The sequence below is a fragment of the Mustela nigripes genome, chromosome 11 (genome assembly GCF_022355385.1).
Source record: "Mustela nigripes isolate SB6536 chromosome 11, MUSNIG.SB6536, whole genome shotgun sequence".
NCBI lineage: Eukaryota > Metazoa > Chordata > Mammalia > Carnivora > Mustelidae > Mustela > Mustela nigripes.
The window spans coordinates 6,003,203-6,025,641 of record NC_081567.1 but is presented as its reverse complement, the minus strand read 5'-3'; the positions used below and the strand labels follow the sequence as shown (position 1 = coordinate 6,025,641).

Below are 22,439 nucleotides of genomic sequence, written 5' to 3'. Positions count from 1 at the left end.
ATGTCCTGGGGAAAAGTGGCTGTTTCAGTCAGTAGAGCATGTGACTCTTGATCTCAGGGTTGGGAGTTCAAGCCTGACGCTGGGCGTGGTACAGAGTCTATTTAAAATTAAAAAGAAAATTAAAGTTAAAAAACGGTGTTCTGGTTTTCCTTTTAGTCCTGAAAAGCAACTTTTCTTCCTTACAAAGCAGATTTTGAGGTTACTTAAAGGTAGATGAAAGTATAGGACCTGGTTACTCTCTGGCCTGAGGTGCTTATGACTACTCTGCTCTGAGGCTCAGCACATTGGCTCCATCCAGCTATGGGCGGCTGGTGGCACTTAACTTGTGCTCAGCCTGGTAGCTGCTGTTACTGCCAATGCCTTGGACACTATCATTCTTTTGTTCTGACTCAAATTCCCTTCTTTTTCCTCGTCCCTTGTTGGTTCTTCATTCTTCTGGGCCCGGTAGGGAATGTCACCAGGACTGAGCTCATGTTCTGTTCTCTCGCAGAGTTCATCTCTCTTCTTAAGACCTCAGTCTTGGCTCTCTACTTCTGGAAGCCTCCTACTTGTCTACACTGTCCCATCTGAATTGATGTGTCTAAATGCGTCTTTCCTCCCGACATCATTCCCAGCTGTTCTACACTCAAGAATAGAGTCAATAGACTCTGGTTGTCTTTATCCAGTTTTCTCGTCTCTGCAGTGTAGCTTGGCTCAGCCTGTGTACTTGGAAACAGATGGGTACTCCTTGCACCCTTGTAAGAAATGCCATTCCCCGCTGCCTGATAGAAAGTTAAAATGTGGCCTGATTTGAATAACCTCCTCTAATTAGGGACCGGCTCCCTTTGTGCCCTATGACCCACCACCCTCCTCCCACAAATACTTGAGTACCTACTTACTATATGTCATGCACTGTGAAAGGGCTGGGGAATCGCACCCAAGATGTACATGACCTCATTGTCCTTGCGGGGAGAGGGAGGAGGATGTACAAACAAGAAAAGGGTTCTGTGCTTTCCTTCCGACCTACCCACGCCATCAAAGTCAAAGCTGAATTGCCTCCAAAGGTAGCCCTCACTCCTGCCGCCCAGGGCTGGTCTCCTCTGGTTCCCATGGTGCTCGTCGCCTCTTGAGCCAGTGTGGTGATGCCTATGGAAGCGGACTTCTCCCATCTGCTCACCTACCCACTGTGAAACCTTCCAGGGCTTACAGCAAGGACGGCTGATGACATAGGCACCCGCATGCTGGGCACTGACCGTCTCTGGCAACTGTCTTACCTGCAGGTGGATTACTGCTTCCCGTCAATATGCCGACTTTAGACGCTCCAGAAGGGAGGCTGAGAAAATTCAAGTACCGGGGCAAGGATGCATCTGTGAGTACCCAGCCACCGCTCCAGTCGGTGGAGGAGCGGAGCCGTGAAAGTCTCATGGTCGAAATGCATCCGAGTGGGGTGGGGTTGGGGGCGCCTGGGTGGTGCAGTCGGTTTAGCGTCCAGCTCTGGATTTTGGCTCAGGATGTGATCTCAGGGAGGTGATAGTGAGCCCCAGTGGCTCTGCACAGAGGATGGACCCTGCTTGAGAGTCTCTCCCTCTCCTTCTGCCCTCTTCTGCCCTTCGCCTGCTCACGAGCGCGTATGCTCAAGCACGTGCACACTTCTCTTAAAAAAAAAAAAAAATGGAGTGAAGGATCAGGACATGGGGACGACAAAGCATATATGGCAAAAATAGAGATCTAAAGAAGAGATCTTTGGGCGCCTGGGTGGCTCAGCGGGTTAAGCCGCTGCCTTCGGCTCAGGTCGTGATTCTGGGGTCCTGGGATTGAGTCCCGCGTCAGGTTCTCTGCTCACCGGGGAGCCTGCTTCCCTTTCGCTCTCTCTCCCTGCCTCTTTGCCTACTTGTGATCTCTATCAAAAAAATAAATAAAATATTAAAAAAAAAAAAAGAGAGATCATTCCCCCCAGGATTCTCGATGCTAATAATGTCTGCGTTTCTTCTGATCCAGGAAAAAGGGTATTTCTTTTTTTTTTTTTTTTAAAGATTTTATTTATTTATTTGACAGAGAGAGGGAGATCACAAGTAGACAGAGCAGCAGACAGAGAGAGAGGGGGAAACAGGCTCCCTACTGAGCAGAGAGCCCGATGTGGGGCTCAATCCCAGGGCCCTGAGACCATGACCCAAGCCAAAGACAGAGGCTAAACCTACTGAGCCACCCAGGCGCCACTTGTTTTGTTTTTAACTATAATCTCCCTCGGTCTGGCCTCCAAGTAAAACCCCCGGGATTGGACTGGATCAAGGCTTGAATGACCTGTAGATGGATCCCTAATGATGGAAATGGTCAGGGTCATGTGGGGCATGTCTTCCTAGACTTCATAGACCCCCAGCCCCACCTGGATCCCCACAAATGGGAGGCCCAGACCAGACCTGCTCCTCAGGGACTAATCAGCGCTGCGGAGGATGGGCTCAGACTTGGGGCAATGGGATGCTTTGCTCAGATGGCTCTATAGCCGAGAGCATCCTGGCCTGCCAAAACTATAGGTCTTCCCTCACTTTGGGAAGAAGGTTGACAATTTTGGGGGACATGGTATAGTAGGAGAAAGTGGAAGAGGTACACCATGCTGAGACTATTTACTGTGTGATCTTAACTCTTCCAGCCTGTTGTATCTGTAAAAGTGACATCCGACACTTTGAAGTGTGTGCTAAAAGCGAAATGTAGTGAGAACCTGAGTCCCTGCTCTCTAAGGGCTCCAGTTCTTTCTTTTCCTCACTAGATCCGGCGGCACCAGCGCATGGCAGTCAGCCTGGAACTCCGCAAGGCCAAGAAAGATGAGCAGGCCTTAAAGAGAAGAAATATCACCATTTTCTCCCCTGAACCAGCTTCTGGAGAGCTAACCAAAGGGGTATGTTGGGAATGTGGTGTTCAGGACAGTTGGGTGTGAAATACATCCTTAGCAAGTTTCTCTGGCTGGAAAATGTGTAATAGATTCAGCACTTGCAAGCTCTAATGGAGGGTCTTTGAGGAGAGGGGCAGAGAGATGACTCGAGCTGAACTGGTGGGTTTCGGAAAGCTGAAGGGCTATTAGGTTTGTGACTGATCTGAGATCGATGTTCTGAGCAATACACAAGGTGCGGCTTCTAATGGAAATTCACTTGCTACTACTTGGGCCAAAATAGGAAATGAGGGGTTACAAATGTTCTTTCTCAGTTAGAAGAATCCAGTCGCTAAACATGAAGTCTTGTCTGGGACTGAGTGCTGTCCTCCAACTTCTATTCACCATCCACCCCAACCTCCCTCATTGTAAGTTCTGGGTTGACTTGCAGGCCAACATTGTTTTTCAGATCTTTTCTGGAATGTCCTGATGGGGGAGTTTCTCTTCTTTGACTCCAGTAGCCTTGTTTCTACATGCCTTTTGTGATCTGCCACCATCTGTGTCCGATCTTAGCCATCCACGTGCATCATTGCACCTGACTGCGGTCGGGACTCTGATGGGACAGAGATGAGTTCAGTCCGGCAAGTGGATCCAATGATGCGCTGTGGTCATCAAACAGAATGGTTGTACACCATCTCTAAGTTGCCATATGTGCTTTTTCACTGAGAGTAATGTCTTCAAGGTTTGTCCGTGTTGTAACATGCGTTGGTACTTTATCCCTTTTATAGCATCCCCATCATATGGGGGCACCTGGGGGGCTCAGTTGTTTAAGCAACTGCCTTTGGCTTCGATCATGATCCTGGAGTCCCAAGATCGAGTCCCGCATTGGGCTCCCTGCTCAGCAGGGAGTCTGCGTCTCTCTCTGACCCTCCCCATCTTGTGCTCTCTTTCTCTTTTTCTCAAATAAAAAAAAAAATCTTAAAAAAAAGATCTTCATTGTACGGATATACCGCATTTTGTTTATCCATTCATTGGTCAGTGGGCTTGTGTTTCCACTTTTTGGCTATTATGAATAACGCTGCTCAAGTATTTGAGTGGACGTGTTTTCAATTCTGTTGAGTATACCTAGGAGTAGAATGGCTGCGTCCTATGATCACCCTGTTTTAACTCTTTGAGGAACTGCTTATGGTACACTGAATAATGCCCCTCCCCAAATAGCTCTATCTCCCAATCCCCAGAGCCTGTAAATGTTACCTTGTGTGACAAAGGGGACTTTGTAGGTAGGACTAAGTGAACGATCTTGAAAAGGACATTATTCTGGATTAGCTGGATGGGCCCAGTGTAATCACATCAGTCCTTACAATAAGGATGAAGGACAAGTTAGAGCAGAATGTGAGAGGACCACCGAAGCAGAGATTAACATGTTGTGCTTTGAAGATGGAAAGAGAGGGTCACAAGCCAAGGAACGGAGGTGGCCCCACCAGAAGCTGAACAAAAGAAGGAGACCGAGTCTTCCCTTAGAGCCTCCAGGAGGAGCCAGACCTGCCTTTAGTCCAGTGAAACGGATCATGAATTTCTGACCTCCAGAACTATAAGAGAATATCTTGTTTGAAGCCACTAAATTTGTGGTGATTTTTATAGTAACAATAGGAAACAAATAGGTAGCCAGGCTATTTTCCAAAGTAGCTGTACCTTTGTACATTCTGACCTTCTTGCCAACGCTTGTTGTTGTCTGCTTTCAGATTATAGCCATCTAGTGGGTTCAAAGGGCTATATGGTTACACTTTTGATATGTTTTCCTAACGACTGATGATAATTTTTTGATGCGCTTATTGGCTATTTTTAGATCTCTTTGGAGACATGTCCATTCAAATGCTTTGCTGATTTTTAAACTTAAGTAAGTTGTCCTATCGTTGAGTTGTAAGAGTTATTTATACTGTCTACTCTGGAGACTAGACCCTTACCAGATATATGATTTGCAAATATTTCCTCTTATTCTGTGGATTGTCTTTTTATTTTCTTGGTAGAATCCTTGGAGCATGGAAGCTTTAAATTTTGTAACTGCTCCATTTGTCTACTTTTGTCTTTGGTTGTTTGTGATTTGGATATCCTATTTAAGACTCCTTTGAGTGCTCCAAGGTCACAAAGATGTATGTCTAAGTTTCCTTCTAAGAGTTTAATGGTTTTAGCTTAATGTTTAGACCTTTTTATCCACTTTGAGTAAATTTTTGTAAATGGTGTGAGTAGGGGTCCAACTTCATTGTCCTGGATGCCTTATGATGCCATCCTCTCTCCCACTGAACGGTCTTAAAACCCTTGTCTAACATCAGTTGATTGTAAATGTGAGAGTTTATTTGTGGACTCTGGGTTCTTTTCCATTGATCAATATGTTTCTCTTATGTCAGCACAACACAGACTTGATTGCTTTGTAATAGGTTTTGAAGTATCTTCCAACCAAGAATAATCTTCTTTTTCAAGATTATTTTGGCTATTTGGGATCTCTTGCATTTCCATATGAATTTTATTTTATTTCATTTATTTTTAAAGATTTTAGGTATTTATTTGGCAGAGAGAGATCACAAATAGTCGGAGAGGCATGCAGAGAGAGAGGGGGAAGCAGGCTCCCTGCTGAGCAGGGAGCCCGATGTGGGGCTCCATCCCAGGACCCTGAGACCATGACCTGAGCCGAAGGCAGAGGAATAACCCACTGAGCCATGCAGGCGCCCCTCTATAGATCAGTTTATAAGAATATTCCCATCTTGACAATGTTAAGTCTTCCGATTCATGATCATGGGTATTTTTTAGAGGGGATCTAATAAATTAATTTTTTTATAGTTTCAGCATTTAAGTCATGTAGTTTTGTTAAATTTGTTCTGATGTATTTTATTCTTTTTGATGTCATTGAAAATAAAATTTTCTTAATTTCAATTTTGGATTGTTCATTGCTAGTATATAGAAACACAAGTGATTTTCATATGTTAATCCTGAAAACTACCTGAACCTCTATTTGTGTGTGTGTGTGGGGGGGGGGGGGGCGATTCCTTAATCTTCCATATACAAGTTCTAGAATTTTGCCAATAGCAATAATTTTATTTCTTTTTCCAATCTGGATGACTTCTTTTCTTCTTATCTAATTAATCTGTCTAGCACTTCCAATATGATGTTGAATAACAAGAGTGGACATCCTTGTCTTGTTCTTGATCTGAAGGGGAAACTTTCTCTTTTACCATTAAGTATGGCACTAGCTGTTTGGGGTTTTATTAGATGGCTTTATCAGATTGAGGAAATTGCCTTTTATTTCCAGCTTGCTGAATGTTTATTTTCATGGAAGTGTGCCTGAATTTTGTTAAATGCTTATCCTGAATTTTCTGAGATGATTATGTGCCTTTCCCCCTATATCCTATTACTATGACCTACTATACTGATATTCATATGTTGAACAGTCCTTGCCTCCTGGATTAAATTCTAGTTGGTGATGATGTATAATCCCTTTCATATGTTGATGCACTTTTTTCCCTAGAATCCTTCTTCCTGAGATTAGCTGTTTTTCTTGAACAATCTCTTTTTGGCTCAAAGAAAACAAATGGCTACAAGCCTTTGGTCCATTTCTAGAGTTTGGAAGGTTGATCTACTTGTGTAGGTTTTCTTGTTTTTATGGAGGAGAGAATTTTGGAAGTCCTTCCTCTGCCATTTTTGCTGGTTATCCCTAACATGTTCTTACTGCACAGGATGAAAAGGTGCTGGGGATCCAAGTGATGATAGGAATTAACCCTTCCCCAGAACAAGGGGGGTGTCCCACAGATCCATGAGACTTACAAGACCACCAAGTGTTCTTCTCTCCCCTAATGTAGACCAATGTGCATGTTGGGAGATACTGTCCAAGCCAGCCTGTAATCAGATGGCTGGACTAGATGACCTTCATGGTTCCTGTGGGCAGAGACTCTGACCTGAATGTGTCTCCTTGCAGGTCAGCCTCACCCTGCAAGAAATAATCAGTGGCGTGAATGCCTCAGATCCAGACCTGTGTTTCCAGGCCACCCAGGCAGCCAGGTACTGCCAAACAGACTTCTGTGGTTTATAAATTCCTAACTAGAAATGAGCTCCAGTGGCCTATTTGGTTTCGTGGCACTGGCAAAATGCCCACATGATATAAGAGGCGAGTCCATTCAAAAGCAAGAATAAATTGTTTCTCTACACTGTCCTTGAGAACAACTTAAGATATGCAAGTGTTGTCAGAGATGAATTGCTTAATTTAAATTGGCCTCTATAGGAATCTCCGCTCATAGATAATACCTAAAGGGAAAAATGTTGCTTTGTCACTGCAAAGTGCTATAGGTTGGACTTTAGAATATTAAGGAGCTCTGGCCCAGATGTTAGTCTCATTTGATAGCTAGGAATGCCAGGAATGTTTATAAAGGAGATTCTTAATATCGGCCTCACATGACTTGTCATTATATTCCCCCCCCCCTCTCTTTTCGTTGCAAAGGAAAATGCTGTCCCAAGAAAAGAACCCTCCTCTAAAACTGATTGTTGAAGCAGGGCTCATCCCCAGGCTGGTGGAGTTCCTGAAGTTGTCGCCTCACCCCTGCTTGCAGTTTGAGGCAGCCTGGGCTCTGACCAACATCGCTTCCGGGACTTCAGAGCAGACTCAAGCTGTTGTGGAAGGTGGGGCCATCCCACCTTTGGTTGAGCTCCTGTCTTCCCCCCACATGACCGTGTGCGAACAGGCGGTATGGGCTCTTGGTAATATCGCAGGTGAGACTCTCTCCTCAGGGTGGGGAGGAAACCAGTGGGCAGCCATCTGGCATGCTATGGTTCTTTGGGCAGCATAAAGATTTGATATTCTCAGTATAAATATCTAGAAACGCTGGGAAGAGTATGACAGGCTTTTCCAAAATCCAGAGTTAGGTTCAGAGTCTGACTCTGAATTAAAGCGATGACCAGATAGATAATGCAGTGTGTACTAAAGCTATGGGCTGCCTGGTGACATCTGTCAATACTGTGGTCCTACAGCCTCAGGTCTTAATGGCTTCGTGAACCAAAGACAAGTCTTTGACCTGTGCAGTACTTAGGACAGACCCTTGCATCACCCAGGAGCCTGAAAGAATTCTACCTCTGGCGAGAGTTGCCAAGGGAACAGACCAGAAAAGTGTTTGCTCAATGTGGGGTAAAAGTCTGTCCTGTAAAGACAAGCCTACTATGGCCTCGTGAATTTGGGGCTTGATGCTGTATTCCCTACATGGTCCAGGAAAGCATAAAATGAAGAGTTAGTGCTGTAGGTTTGGAGGCTCCAGGATTCCTGGCTGAAAATAAATACAAAGCTCCTGGGGGCATATGAACTCAATTGGGTCCCTCAGGATTTTGATAAATTATGATCAACCAAATATTAGCAGTTTCGAGTTCAGAGAATCAACAACCCACCATGACTGAGTCAGCAGAAACAAACAGTATGATTAGACCTCCAAGGACTTCAGATACTGGGATTAGCAAACACAGAATATAAAATAAGTCTGCTTGTTAAATGCTTGCAGAAAGGAAGCACCTATTACAGAGACTTTGTCCCTCATTTTGCTTGGTTCAGTAAAGAAGAGGCAAAATTGGGTGGTTTAAAGTAACCTATGCCTTGCCTTGGTGGTTGAAGAATTAAAGATTTTATTATTTATTTGACAGACAGAGATCACAAGTAGGCAGAGAGGCAGGCAGAGAGAGAGAGGGGAGGAAGCAGGCTCCCTCTACGGAGAGCCTGATGTGGGGCTTGATCCCAGGACCCTGGGAACATGACCTGAGCTGAAGTCAGAGGCTTTAACCCACTGAGCCACCCAGGCGCCTTAATGGTTGAAGAATTAAAAATGGAGGGGCGCCTGGTGGCTCAGTGGGTTGAGCCGCTGCCTTCAGCTCAGGTCATGATCTCAGGGTCCTGAGATCTAGCCCCATGTCGGGCTCTCTGCTCAGCGGGGGGCCTGCTTCTCTCTCTTTCTCTCTCTCTGCCTGCCTCTCTGTCTACTTGTGATCTCTCTCTCTCTGTCAGATAAATAAGTAAAAATCTTTATTAAAAAAAATAATAATAAAAATGGAGACTGCTAAGGTCTCAAATCAGTTTTCTCACCTCAGAAGCAGACAGCAGGTAGCTAGCATTGACCCACCTCCCAGGCTAGATTCTGAGCTGCATTCGGAAGATTCCACCCCATGCCGAAGTCTCCTGGAAAGACGATTTGGCCTGCAATAGCCTTCATCTTCCTGAGATCTGTGTTGTGAAGTGCCACCAGCATTTAGAGTCTCAAGGGCACTTCCTGGACCCATTGGCTGACTCCTTCATGTGTCCACAGACTGCTGCTGTGTGGTGTCTGCTCCTCCCGTCTGGCCTGTCTACCCAGCCAACATGATGGAGACCCAGGATCTAGTTCATGGCTATGCTATGTACTTGACTAGCCCGGGGATGTGTTTTGGCTTCTCACCCTTTACACAGGGTTTTAGAGAATTAGTCATTTAGCTCAGGATTCTTTTTGCTCCCTGTTTGAATGTCACATTCTTTTTTTTTTTTTTTTTTAAGATTTTATTCATTTATTCGACAGACAGAGTTCACAAGTAGGGAGAGAGGCAGGCAGAGAGAGAGGAGGAAGCAGGCTCACCGCCGAGCAGAGAGCCTGATGTGGGGCTCGATCCCAGGACCCTGGGATCATAATCTGAGCCGAAGGCAGAGGCCTAACCCACTGAGCCACCCAGGCTCCCCTTGAATGTCACATTCTTTTTTTTTTTTTTTAACTTTAAAGTTTAAAAAATCTATCTGTCAAATAAATAATAAAATCTTTAATTCTTATTTTATTTATTTGACAGAGGAGAGAGATCATAAGTAGGCAGAGAAAGAGGGGAAGCAGGCTCCCCGCTGAGCGGAGAGCCCAATGTGGAGCTTGATCCCAGGACCCTGAGATCATGACCTGAACTGAAGGCAGAGGCTTAAGCCACTGAGCCACCCAGGCGCCCCAAATATCACATTCTTTTAAAAAAAATTTTTTTTAAAGGTTTTATTTATTTGAGAGAAAGAGAGTGAGCAAGCAAGAGACCATGAGCAAGGTAAAGGGCAGAGGTAGAAGCAGACTCCCTGCTGAGCTGGGAGCCCGATTCGAGGCTAAATCCAGGGACTCCATCCTGGGACTCTAGGATCATATCCTGAGCTGAAGGCAGACATTTAACTGACTGAGCCGCCCCGGTGACCCCTGAATGTCACATTTTTATCTATTTGTAGGTGATGGCCCAGAATTCAGAGACCTTGTTATCTCGAGCAATGCCATTCCATATCTGCTGACCCTCGTTTCATCAACCATACCAGTAAGTATCTTTAAAGTAGAAAAACTAACTAAGTAACAAGTTTCTGAATCTGGGGGAATACTTTCAAGTCAATGCTAGGTCATGAGGTTGCTGCCTTGCCCCTTAGGCCAGCAGTTAGAAGTAAGGCCCAGGACTAAATATCACATTGGGCAGAGATGGATTCTCATTTGGCCCCAAGGGCTATAGTGCTAATTTTTCTTCAGGCAACATTGGAAGAGGTCCATTAAAGTTTTTCTAAGCTTTCAATCCTGCAAAAGTAGAAAAGTCTCCATTCATGGGGCACAGACAAGAGTTAATGGGTCACCAGTTCTGCTCCTAGGTACTGGGTCTAGGTTTGAACCTTAGAGTCCAAGTTGATTGATATGGCAACAACAGGGAACCCCCTTGGGTGAATGTTCGTTCTAGATTTTCCCCAAACAAAAATGAAGGTAAGGTAGCTTCTAAAATCCCAGGGACTACCCATCCCTCAAGGCAGGAGATAACCTGACATGGTGGGATAAGTAAGAGGCTGGCATGACCAGGGAGTTTGCAAGGAGATCGCAGAGCAAGATGACAAGTGGGGTGAAGGACTTAGACATCCACTTGCTGGCAGAGGCAAGCAGGAAGTGAAGTGATCTGATATTTGGGAAGACCCTTCTGGCTACTGGTAAAGTGAGATCAGAGGGAGCTGGGATGCCGCCAGCTGGGATGCCGGGGGATAGGAAGAAGGAAGAATGCCCTCTGGTTTCAGGTTAGGTTGTTCTCCTGGAGAAATGGAGAAGATGGAGGGGGACAAAGGAATCAGCGTTAGTTAAACATATCAAGTTGAAGCGAGTAAGAGGCACCACTGCAGCAATGTCAGGTGGGTGGATAATGCGGGTCTGGATGACTATGCGTGCATCCGCCATCCAGCTGGGCAGGATCAACTAGAGCAGTGGCCAGCTGCTTGCTTTTGTAAATAAAGTTTTATTGGAACACAGCCATTGCCATTCATTTAGGCCCATGCTGCCTATGGCTTTCGTAATGTTACAAGGGCAGAGAGGACTAGTTGCGACAGAGACCCTATGGCCCATAAAGCTGGATGTGTTTATTCTCTGACCTCCTGCAGAAAAAGTTTGCCAACCCCTGACCTAGAGTAGAGCCTAGGACCAAGTCTCAAGGGCTCTGACAATCAGAAGTCAGAGTCTGCCCAAATGACCGAGAAGTTTGGCAAGAGAAATGCAGTTTGGTGTCATAGATATCAAGAAGAGCTTTTCCAAGAGGGGTACTAAAGATGGTTGAGAGGGGCAGCCATTCTAGGCTGAAACAACACTGTTGGATTTGGTGGCTTGGAAGAAGCTGATTTCATCACTCAATGCAAAGAAGTAGGGGCAGAAATCAGACTAGAAAGGGTGGAAGAACAAATGGAAGCTGCAAGGTAGACAGTGAATAGAGATGATCCTTGACACTGGACTCTGGAAAAATAGAAGCAGGATGATGGCTAGAGAGGTGGAGGGTCCCAGAGTGTGGGAGGGGTGGGAGAGAAGTGATCATGGGGATACAATCTTCAAAGGCAAAAGTGGGATCCAGATGTGGGATAGGAGGACTGACCCTCCAACAAAGATCAGGAATGTGGTTACCACGTTATCGATAGAGTGACTGACCAATGGGCAGACCAAGTAACTTCTGCTTCACCTTTGTTTCGTCAGTGAAAAATGAATTAGGTCATAAACTCAGTCAAGGCGGGGAGGAACTTTTTTGAAGACTACAAGGAAACTTCCACCTAACATTTGTGTATGAAACCTAAACCTCATTCTCAGTCTTCTTAGCATGTATCACTATCGAGAACAGATTCTGTGTGAAGCTCAAACGCTTTGCTTCATGCTGGTCGATAGTATTGATCAGGGATGGCAAGGACATAAGCCACTGGCATTTTTCCTCCTTTGCACCCGATGCTGGAAGACTTCTCCTTGTTACAGATCACGTTTCTGCGGAACATCACGTGGACCTTGTCCAACTTGTGCCGAAACAAGAACCCTTACCCTTCCGTGAAAGCCGTGAAGCAGATGTTGCCTGTCCTGTCCCACCTCCTGCAGCACCAAGACAGCGAAATTCTCTCGGACACCTGCTGGGCCCTGTCCTACCTCACTGATGGCTCCAACGAGCGCATCAGCCAAGTGGTCAACACGGGGGTCCTACCCAGGCTGGTTCAGCTCATGAGTAGCTCGGAGCTCAATGTCTTGGTAAATGTCCTCAGTCCTGTCTGTCTCTGTCTGGGCCTTCACAGGAGAATGTGTGAGTCATACTCCCTTGAACCAGGGCCTCTCCCAGGGTCTTCCACAGTCGGGTCTCATACTTTATCTAGAACAAAGCTTGTTGTCTACATTTCCCAGGTCTCTGCTACTCTCTAGCCAAAGACTTGAATCTGTTTTGACCCAGTGTCCTAGTGGATGTTGAATAACTTACTCTGTCTTAATCTGATAACTAGCAAATCTAGACAGACACCAAATTAAAATAATCCCTCTACCCAGTAAACTATTCTTTTGTGGACTTTCCTTCTAGGGGTCTGTGCATATGGATGTTAACAAGTTGGCTAATACAATGTGTGTGTGCGCACGCGCGCACGTGCACACACATGTGTATTAACATAAAGCTCAGTGTAACATTTGAATTTCTTACTCAAGTATTAAAAAAAAATTCCCTCTTATCCTTTCCCCAGTTTATTAGTCTATTTCAGTATAGGTAAAATGAAACAAGGAAACCAACATCAAGTACTTTGCTGTGATATGAAACGTGTCCCTTACATAATACGCTTCTTGAAGATAGGCCTTGAAATGTGAGTGGCCCTTTTGATTTCTGTGGCTAATGTTACATATTTATGCAGCCTTCGTGATCATCTATGCCTAGATTTGCATAGTATTCCTTGGATGTCAAGGTTAGTTTGAGGATAGTATAGGGGAGAAGGAGAGTATAAGAATATCTATAAAAAGCTGCTTGTCCTGGGGGGTATAGAACTCATTTGGAGCTGTCCTGCCGAGGCTGTTGGCCTGTAGCACTACTTCAGCTCTCGCTGAAATAGCAGATACCCAGCATAAAAGGCTAGGAAAACTCTAGAACCATCTGCATGGGGGCAGCCACTACAGTGCACGCGAACCAAAAAAAAAATGCACAGTCAGCCCTCAGGGGATGGGTGTCTTGAGCCCAATTGCAGACTCATCCTGGGGACCTTTGGAGTTGAGAGGGAGTTTGTGAATACATTAAAAAAAAAAAAATGCCACTGGGATCTCATTAGCTCCAATTAAATATACAACAGAAACTTGACACTGGTGCTAAAGACAAACTCGGTAGAAGTTATCACATTATAAACCCTGTAATCAATTTAGTGATATTTTCCCCCACCATAAGGATACGAAAAGGGGCAGCATTATTTCTTAATAAAGGCATCCCTTGACCTCTATCTCACGTGAGCTGGAACTATTGAGAGGCTAGCAAGTACCTTTAAATTATGCAAATGGCCATGGATGTGCTGAATTAACAGGGATCAAGGATTTAATCGTTATTCCTGGGTTTCCAGAGTGCCATGAATCTAGCATGAGGAACACTTGGGAATGCGCAGAGTCTGGTGTGATTGTCCTGTTCTGTTCCCAGAAATTTGCAATGCTTGGTTATACCTGTAGCCTTGTTCTTCCAGACGCCCTCGCTCCGCACCATGGGGAACATTGTCACGGGAACAGATGACCAGACCCAGGTGGCCATCGACGCGGGCATGCTGAACGTGCTGCCCCAGCTCCTGATGCACCCCAAGGCCTTCATCCAGAAGGAGGCAGCTTGGGCCTTGAGCAACGTGGCTGCAGGGCCTTGCCAACACATCCAGCGGCTGATTGGTTGCGGCATGCTGCCTCCCTTGGTGGCTCTACTAAAAAATGTGAGTGGTGCCCTGTGTGTCCACAACAAAAGGCTATTTTCCAATCAGCCCCGTGTTGAACTCCTTCAGGAATTCAGAGACAGGCTAAGGAGCAAATCAATTGAGATCCCAACAGAGCGAGGAAACCTTAGTTTCCTAACTTGCCCTGGAAAAAGGAAGAGGCATCCTGTTTGGGATAACCCGTAAAAGATTTAGGAGACTAAATAGGCATTATTCCACGGAAAGGTGATCCCCACAGCTCTAACAGTCAGGAAAATCTTGAGCTGGTAAATAGTTGGCTTATCTTTAGTGTTAAAAGAATGTACCATCCATTCTACTTGCCAAAGGTGGGGCGGTTGTTTTATTTTAGGAGGAAAAACCTATCCGGTTATGGTGATATGATACACTGAAGAAAGTGGACTTTTCAGTGTAAAAAAAAAATCACATCAATTAGAGTGGGAATAGACACTGAAAATCCAGATACAATGTGCAAATACAGTAAGGCTTCCTCCTTCCTCCTGATTCCCACTCCCCTTCCGGGGGACAGCTTCTATGCGTCAGCATTTCTTTTGGTCACCTTTGAATGGACGAGCTCTGTTTAAATCCTCTACATGTGACACCACCCAGGGGTGGTTCCGTCTTATAGGGAGCAGGAAGGCCAGTGGAGCAGGGTGGGAAGGAGAAGCTGCTGGTAGGACGCCTGCCCTCAGGTCGGATGGTGGGTTCCCAGCTGCCCCACTCAAATCAGGGGCTCAGTCCAATCCCTCGGATGCTTCCTATCCCGTGTGCGTCCGTGAGGCTGTACATATTCTAATCAGAACATCCAGTCACGTGTCAAGGAGGACTCTTATTTCAAACTGCCCTTTGAACTACAACTGGCTTGGAGCCGTATGGTGTTTTGGTAATCGATACGTTTTTGTTTTTGTGTTTTTAAGCTGAAGCCAGTTTTTCCCCAGCCATAAAATGGGAATAACTCCTGCCTGGGGATAGAAGGTTCTACAATAGATGACTCCCATATGTCTGGGCAAAGTGTTTCTTATAAATGCAAGGGATACATTGAGTGATGTTTCAGTGGCCTTTCTCTGTCACCTCTGGGCTGGCTCAGTCCCTGAGATCGCTTCTGTGTACTCAGCTTTGTAGCTAGGGAGCTTCTCATCCATAGTTTTCCCGTGACAGAAAGACCAGAAATGTTGACCTAGGTCACTACAACCTAAAGTTCCAAGCATAATGCCTATTTTTCCCATAACCCGACCTAAGGAAGGGAGTCTACTTCAAAACTTAGAACCTTCCTCGAAGGCCCCACGGGAGTCTGCCTGCCTGCTTCTGGGCTTCTCAAAGATGCTGTCTTCTGCTCAGGAACTAGAGGCAGGTTGCTGAGGTGGTCCATGTAAATTGCACAGACAGTCCCGGCTGTCCCCAGCCTACCTACAAATTGAACTAAGTTAGCATCACTGTATTTAAGTTCCTTAGGACCTATAAAGACTCAAAATGTTCTCTTTTGGCAGGGAGAATTTAAAGTCCAGAAAGAGGCTGTTTGGACCGTAGCTAACTTCACAACTGGAGGCACCCTAGACCAGTTGATCCAGCTTGTCCACTCTGGCGTCCTGGAACCACTGGTGAATCTGCTTACCATCCAAGACACCAAAATTGTTAAAATCATCCTTGATGTTCTCTCTTTTATCCTCCAGGTGAGCTGTTCTAAGCAGATCGATTTTTAAATAGCAGTCTCCAAATTTAAGGCATTTAATTTGGTTCTTAAAACTCACATGTGGATTCTCTTTCCACTCCTTCATGCCCTCCTCCTGGCCAAATATCCTATGGGTAACCTAAACAAGAGAATTTTTAATAAAGGTCCCTCTTCATTTTTCAATGGAGTGACTGTGTGCCCAGCATCGTTTCAGATGCTCAGCATACAATGGAAGAACATCTTCGCTCTGATTGAGCTTATGTATTAATGGAGATGAAACCAGACACAAGAGTTGAGAGTTTAGCGGCTAAAAGGGCCGTCGCTGATGGCTCAGAGTGGGGAGAGAATGGTGATCCCTTATACGCAGTCAGCAGGAGAAGCTTGTCTCAGGAAGAGCATTTATGCTAAGCCCTGAGAAGAGTGAAGTGAGAGAGTCTTGTGGATATCTGGGGAAGAGCACTCAAAGATGAGTGGGAGGGAATGGATAGAAGGTGGTAGGTTAGGCTCAGAGCATCCAGATAACATAAGGTGTAGGAGAACTTCAGCTGACTCCGAGTGAAATGGAGAAACCAATCAAACCTTCAAAGCAGGAGAAAGCAGTTCGTGAACCACACGGCTGGCTCTTTTAGAAGGCTAAAACATAGGATACGCTCAAAAGAGCAGCAAGAAGTTAACAGGAATAGATCTTGAAACTGACTAGAAAGACTTGAATTAGAGATCTAGAAGAGTTTTATTTCAACAGAAAGCCTATGTTCATGAACCGTGTGTCAGTTCTATATTGCTGCATAATTGATTACTCTCTGGTGGTCTAGAACAATTATTTATTATCTCACCTAGTTTCTAGGGTGAGGAATCTGGGGGCAGCTCAGCTGGATGGTTCTGGCTCAGGGTCTCTTATGAGGCTCGGGGTGTCATCTGGGGCTGCAGTTTCATCTGAAGACTTGATGGAGGCTGGGGTCATCTTCCAACATGGCTCCCTCATATGCCTGGAAAGTCATTGTCCCTACATGGTCCTCTTCTTAGGGCCCTTTGTATGTCTTCACATCATGGCGGCTGGCTTCCTCTGGAACAAGTGATCTAGGAAGGCAAGGTGGATGCCCCAGTGACTTTTATGACCCAGCCTTGGAAGTCATTTCAACAACATCCATTTGGTTACACAGATCAGCCCCACTCAACATCAGAGGAAACTATACAAGGTGTTCAGTACCAGGAGGCAGAGAGCATCTGAGGCCATCTTGAAGGCTGGCTATATTCATCTGTTTAAGGTCCTTTGATATGCAACTAAGCTGTTGGAAAAATTTCAAAGTAACACCAGGGGACTCCTTTTAAAAGCTCACTTTAAGCATCCTTTTCATGTAACTGTCTTGGAAAGAACTGACCTGAGTCAAGAACAGATCTGAAACAGCACCCAATTAGACACTAAGACTGAGCAAATCACACAGATGAAGAGGAGAGACTTGGCCCACCTGCAGACAAGGTTGGACACAACGACATAACACGTTTGTGAAAGCACACTTGTGAGCTATAGAAATTTAACTTCATCTGTTTCATTTGAACTAAATGTTTGGGATTTTTTTCCTTGGGAGAGTCTGGGAAAACCACATCTGGTAGACCAGCAAGAGGCACTGAAATAGCAGGTTAGGAGGATGAGATATGAGTCTCAAATGGGCAGCAGAGTGTAGGTGAAGTTCTTTGAAGTGACTTTGGGGCCATGTGCTGTGGTGTCGACATTTAGACTCCTTCTCCAGAGCTCTGACCGCCCTTGGTCATCCCACACTCTCCAGCATTCTTTCTAAGGCTAACCTAGCACATTTGTTCTGCCTCCGTTTCTTTTTTTCAGAGGCAAAAACCTCATTTCGGACCTGTGGCCAGGACTGGAGTATGTCAGGATTTAGACACAGAGTGCAAACTCTGATCAGGTAGACAGTGTGGCCTAAATCATGTTTAATTTGAACCACAAGAGGTTTCCTTACTACAGCTCACGAATAGAGAGCAGAGTCCTTCAAAGTTGCCACCAAAGCCTTTTCTTTATTTCTCTTCAATTCCCCGAAATAGGCTGTTGAGCTGAATTACTCCCTCTTTTCCTAATATGCGACATATATTCCTTCATGTCTTTGTCCTTGTCCCTCCTTGTTTGGGGAATGCCATGATTATCCTATGGTTGACCCTGGCACAGCCCTGTTCATCAAGAATGTGTGTTACTTTCATTGGGGACCTGGGTGTCTCAGTGTGTTAAGCCTCTTCTGCCTTCAGCTCAGGTCATGATCCCAGGGTCCTGGGATTGAGCCCCGCATCGGGTCTCTGCTCAGCAGGGAGCCTGTGTCCCCCTCTCTCTCTGCCAGCTGTGATCCCTCTCTTTGTGTCAAATAAATAAATCTCTTTATTTGTTTTAAAGAATATGTGTTACTTTCCAAGCCTTTTACGCACATCTTCTGTAACTTAAACCATATATCATCCACTATATTCTGCTTTCTGTACTGCAATAATTACTTACCTGTCTTCCCCAAGAATGTGAGTTATGAAAAGGCCTTTTCTAAATCACATCTTGATCTCTAGTTCTGTAGGCCTCGCCCAGGGCACATGTACAAATGTTTGAGTGAAGGAATAGCACTAGATGATAAATCCAATGATCTGCATTGGATTAAATCCACTCATATTGTTTCTAGGGACTTGGTTATTTGCCGTGGTATTACTAAGCATCCCCTCAGTCTTACCTCTCAAGGCTTTCCAGTGAGGGCAGGGCCAGATACCTGCATTTAAATAGCATTACTTGAACATCTTTTCAAACTGTATTTTCAACAATTACCATTAATTAGAAGGGAGATATCTATTAAACAGTAATAGCGATGTATTTATGGAGGGCAGCATACTTGGCAAAAATTGTATTTTGTGCAATTAATATAAACCTAAATACATATACTATAAACATCTAAACGAGGAGAAAGATCCTGAAATAGGTTTTTTTGTTTGTTTGTTTTTAAGAGAGGGGGAGAGAGAACAGTGGGAGAGGGAGAGAGAGAATCTTAAGTAGGCTCCATGCCCAGCATGGCGCCCAACACGGGGCTCGATCTCACAACCCTGAGATCATGGCCTGGGCCAAAATCCAGAGTTAGATGCTTAACTGAGCCAGCCAGGTGTCCCAATCCTGCCATCTTTGAGGGCACAGTGAAACTTTGGCTGCCATTCTGGAACAGGAGCCTTTGGTCTGAATCTACAGTGGTGAAGTTCCCCTCTGCTGCAGGGATTCTGCCCAGAGTTTTGCTTTTCTTTATATGCCCACAGGCAGCAGAGCAGCTTTCAGAGAAGGAAAACCTGTGTCTTCTGATTGAAGAAATGGGAGGCATTGATAAAATTGAGGCTTTGCAATTTCACGAGAACCCGCAGGTTGCCCTGACGGCTTTGAACATTATCGAGAACCATTTTTCTGAGGTAAGCGACTTCAGAAGGGAAAGGAGCACCCATGCCTCCTGGCATGCCACCTTCATGGGTGATGACCGGGCAGGTGCCCATTCTGCTCTTTGACGTGGGTGACCGGACACGGCTTCTCTGGTGACTTAGCTCTGAGTTTCTCCCCCATCCATGTTGAATGGGCTGCCTTTGAATGGTAGCTTCCTGGCTCCTGAAAGACCATTCTAGGCCCATAAAAGCTTGTCCTGTTGTCTCTGGTTTAGGATTTTATTCTCTTTTTTACTCCCCTACTTGCTTCTTTTGATGGGGACGGACAGATGGATGGAGTAAGGGAGGGGGTATGATGCTGAGGTGTGGGTTTTTTTTTTTTTTTCGCTTTGCTGAGAAACACAACTGAAGCAGGCCCAGCTTTTGAAAAGCATTTTGCTACTTAACACATTTTGTCTCTTCCCAGAAGATGGGATTTGGGATAAACTGTTCACGGGGCTTCTAACTTCTCTGCGGAAGCAGGGAATAATGACCAGAGAGCATTAGACACTTCTTTAAACCACTTTTTATTGTACTGTGCAACATAAAAGTTTACCATTTTAACCACTTTTGAGTGCACAGTTCAGGGTCCTTGAGTACTTTCCCATTGCTAGGTAGAGCTCACCAGCATCATCTCTAGAACTTTCCTGTCTTTGCAAAATGAAGCTCTGTCCCCATTAAATACTAACGCCATCCTTCCTCCCCCACCCCCACCTCCTGGCGACCACCATTTAACTTCCATCTCTGTGAATTTGACTACTCTAAGTACCTCACATAAGTAGAATCTTATGGTATTTGTTCTTTGGGGATTAGTTCATTTTACTTAGCACAATGCCCACAAGGTTCATTCATGTTGCAGCGTGTGCCAGAATCTCCTTTATATTTTAGGTTGAGTATATGCCATTGTGTGGATATGATATTGTTTATCCATTCCTCATAGATACTCACTTGGACTGTTCTATTGACCATTGTGAATAATGTTGCTATGAAAATGGTTGTACAAATATCTGTTCGAATTCCTGCTTTCAGTTCTTTTGGGTGTATATATAGAAATGGAATTGTTGGGTCGCAGGATAGTTCTAGTTTTAATTTTTGAGGAACCACAATACCGTTACCCATAGTGAATGCACCATTTTACATTCTCACCAGCAACGCAGGAGGGTTCCTATTTTTCAACATCCTTGCCAGTACTTGTCTTTTTTTTTTTTTTTAATCATAGCCATCCTCATGGGTGTCAAGTGTTATTTCGTTGTGGTTTTGAGTTACATTTGTATTAGATATTTTTCATAGGAAGATGGTAAGCTCAAAGTTAAGTGGCCAGGAGGCTGGGGTTTTATAAAGTGGCACCCCATTAGGCATCAAACTTGAATCAGCAAAATCCGGAGCCATACAATAAATAGGACCATGTTGGTGGTGTGTTGCCTATACTGGTTTGGGACCAAGAGGATGCTCTCTAAGCAGAGAGGACTCAGAACAGCAGTCAGCAGCTTCTGGGTTAAGGCTCCTACGAACACCTTGGAATTAGGAGACCCATCTCTTAAAGGAGGTTCGGATCTCTAGGACTCCTCCAATGGCCCCAGGCTAAAGACTTCTGATTTGGAAGTAACAGCTCCATATGCTGTGTCCTTAATCACCATAAGGGCACTGTTCTGTGCATCAAAACTGCACTTACAAATAAGCCAGACGAGAATACAAATACTGAGTGCTTTCACTTACATCAGAGATCTAGAAGGGTCCAACTCAGACAGACCTCCAGCAGAATGGTGGGTGCCAGGAGCTGGGAGAGAGAAGAAAAGAGGGAGCTAGTATTTAATAGGTACAGAGCTTCTGCAGATGGATGGTGGTAATTGACCAGCAATGTGGACATACTTAATGCCACTGAGCCAATAGTTAGAGATGGCAAGTTTCCGGTATGTATGTTTTACCATACACACAAACTCCCATTGAAGATCCAGCCTGAGAAATCTTTCCATGCTCCTCTCCTCTGAGGGAGACTTGAGGCTGATTTGGAGAAAATTGCTAATCCACGGAAGATGTTAAGGAGTCAACAGTGCAGCAGTAGTATGCTGAGAGCGTGCAGGTATAATAGTGTCTCTTCTTCCCTGAAGGGAGAAGAAAGCGGCGCAATATTACCAGCCCTGGACCAAGATCATGAATTCTTAAATGGCTTAACAAAAAAATACCAAGCCCCCCCGATTCCTAAACCAAGGAGCAAACCCTAACAGGGAACTTAAGAACCTTCTATGTCTTGGCATGGCACAGGTATAAAGCATTTTAAACTAAATGTTAATAAAATTTTCAACACATTCACCTCCATCTATCAAAACTGCCGTTAAACTGCTTATGTCTTAAAGCCACATGGAATTTTTTTCCTAAGAATGTGTGGTTTAGTGGTTACCTTTAAGGATCTTAAAGGAAGACCCTGAAAACAGTAGAATGGTCTACAGCTAGCTAGACAAATTTCCTCTTTGTAGACTTGGTTTAACCCACCGTTCTTCTATTTCTTTCCCCTTTCCATTGTCATGGTATGCCTGCTAATACAAAACATTCTTCAGGGAAAGCTGTGTGCATGATCGTCAAAAGGAGAGTGAGAGGAGGAAGATGGGAAGGATGTAGGAAAATGATCCTAGGCAGTGTTGTGATGGATATGGGGTATGTTTTAAGGAGGGTTGGACTTGATCCGCCTCTACACTCAAATAATACAAATTAAGTTCTTTTGTGGTGCTGAAGAATCACACCAAAATGTCATGGCCAAAGCAGGTCTTTGCTGGTCCTAGACAAGTGAGGAGGAAAGTTGGGTGGGAGTCCATTTAAAATACTGCTGGAATGGTGAGAACATATCTAGGATTTAGTGGACATGAGATCTTCTGATAGGGATCCTCATCAACTTCTGGGGTGATGATGCTCGCTGCCCAGAGCTGTGCTGGTGGGATGGGGTCCTCGGTGTTTTGCTCTTCCACATGGAAATAGAGAGGACCCGGAGACTCCTTTTCAATTCCCTCTTTCATTCATCAGTTCTGGACATCCTAGCTTGGTACATCTCCAACCAAGCAGAATCCCACCCAACAAGGACTTCAATTCTTAGACCCAGCGACTGAGCAAGAAGAAACAAATTGTTGGCAAGTGTTCATTTACTCCAGCAGCAGGGCCTTATGCTCTGTGGAGTAGACCTTCTCAGTGGTTACCTGCCTTCTGCTTCTCCAAGGCTTCCCTTTGATCGTGTCTGCTCCCCCATACTTTTTTTTTCTTTTAATTTTATTTATCCATTTATTAGAGAGCACATGCAC

General features: G+C 44.9%; 1 protein-coding gene across 1 annotated transcript; it reads left to right on the top strand.

Annotated features, from left to right (window-relative positions):
• The first annotated feature begins 1,282 nt into the window (after nucleotides 1–1,282).
• On the top strand, nucleotides 1,283–21,374 carry KPNA7 (karyopherin subunit alpha 7). Its single transcript, XM_059416024.1, has 10 exons — nucleotides 1,283–1,348; nucleotides 2,744–2,872; nucleotides 6,810–6,892; nucleotides 7,329–7,597; nucleotides 10,086–10,168; nucleotides 12,106–12,369; nucleotides 13,818–14,051; nucleotides 15,536–15,718; nucleotides 19,000–19,146; nucleotides 21,261–21,374. The coding sequence occupies exons 1-10, from the start codon at nucleotides 1,283–1,285 to the stop codon at nucleotides 21,372–21,374; spliced, it is 1,572 nt and encodes a 523-aa protein (XP_059272007.1).
• The last annotated feature ends 1,065 nt before the right edge of the window (nucleotides 21,375–22,439 follow it).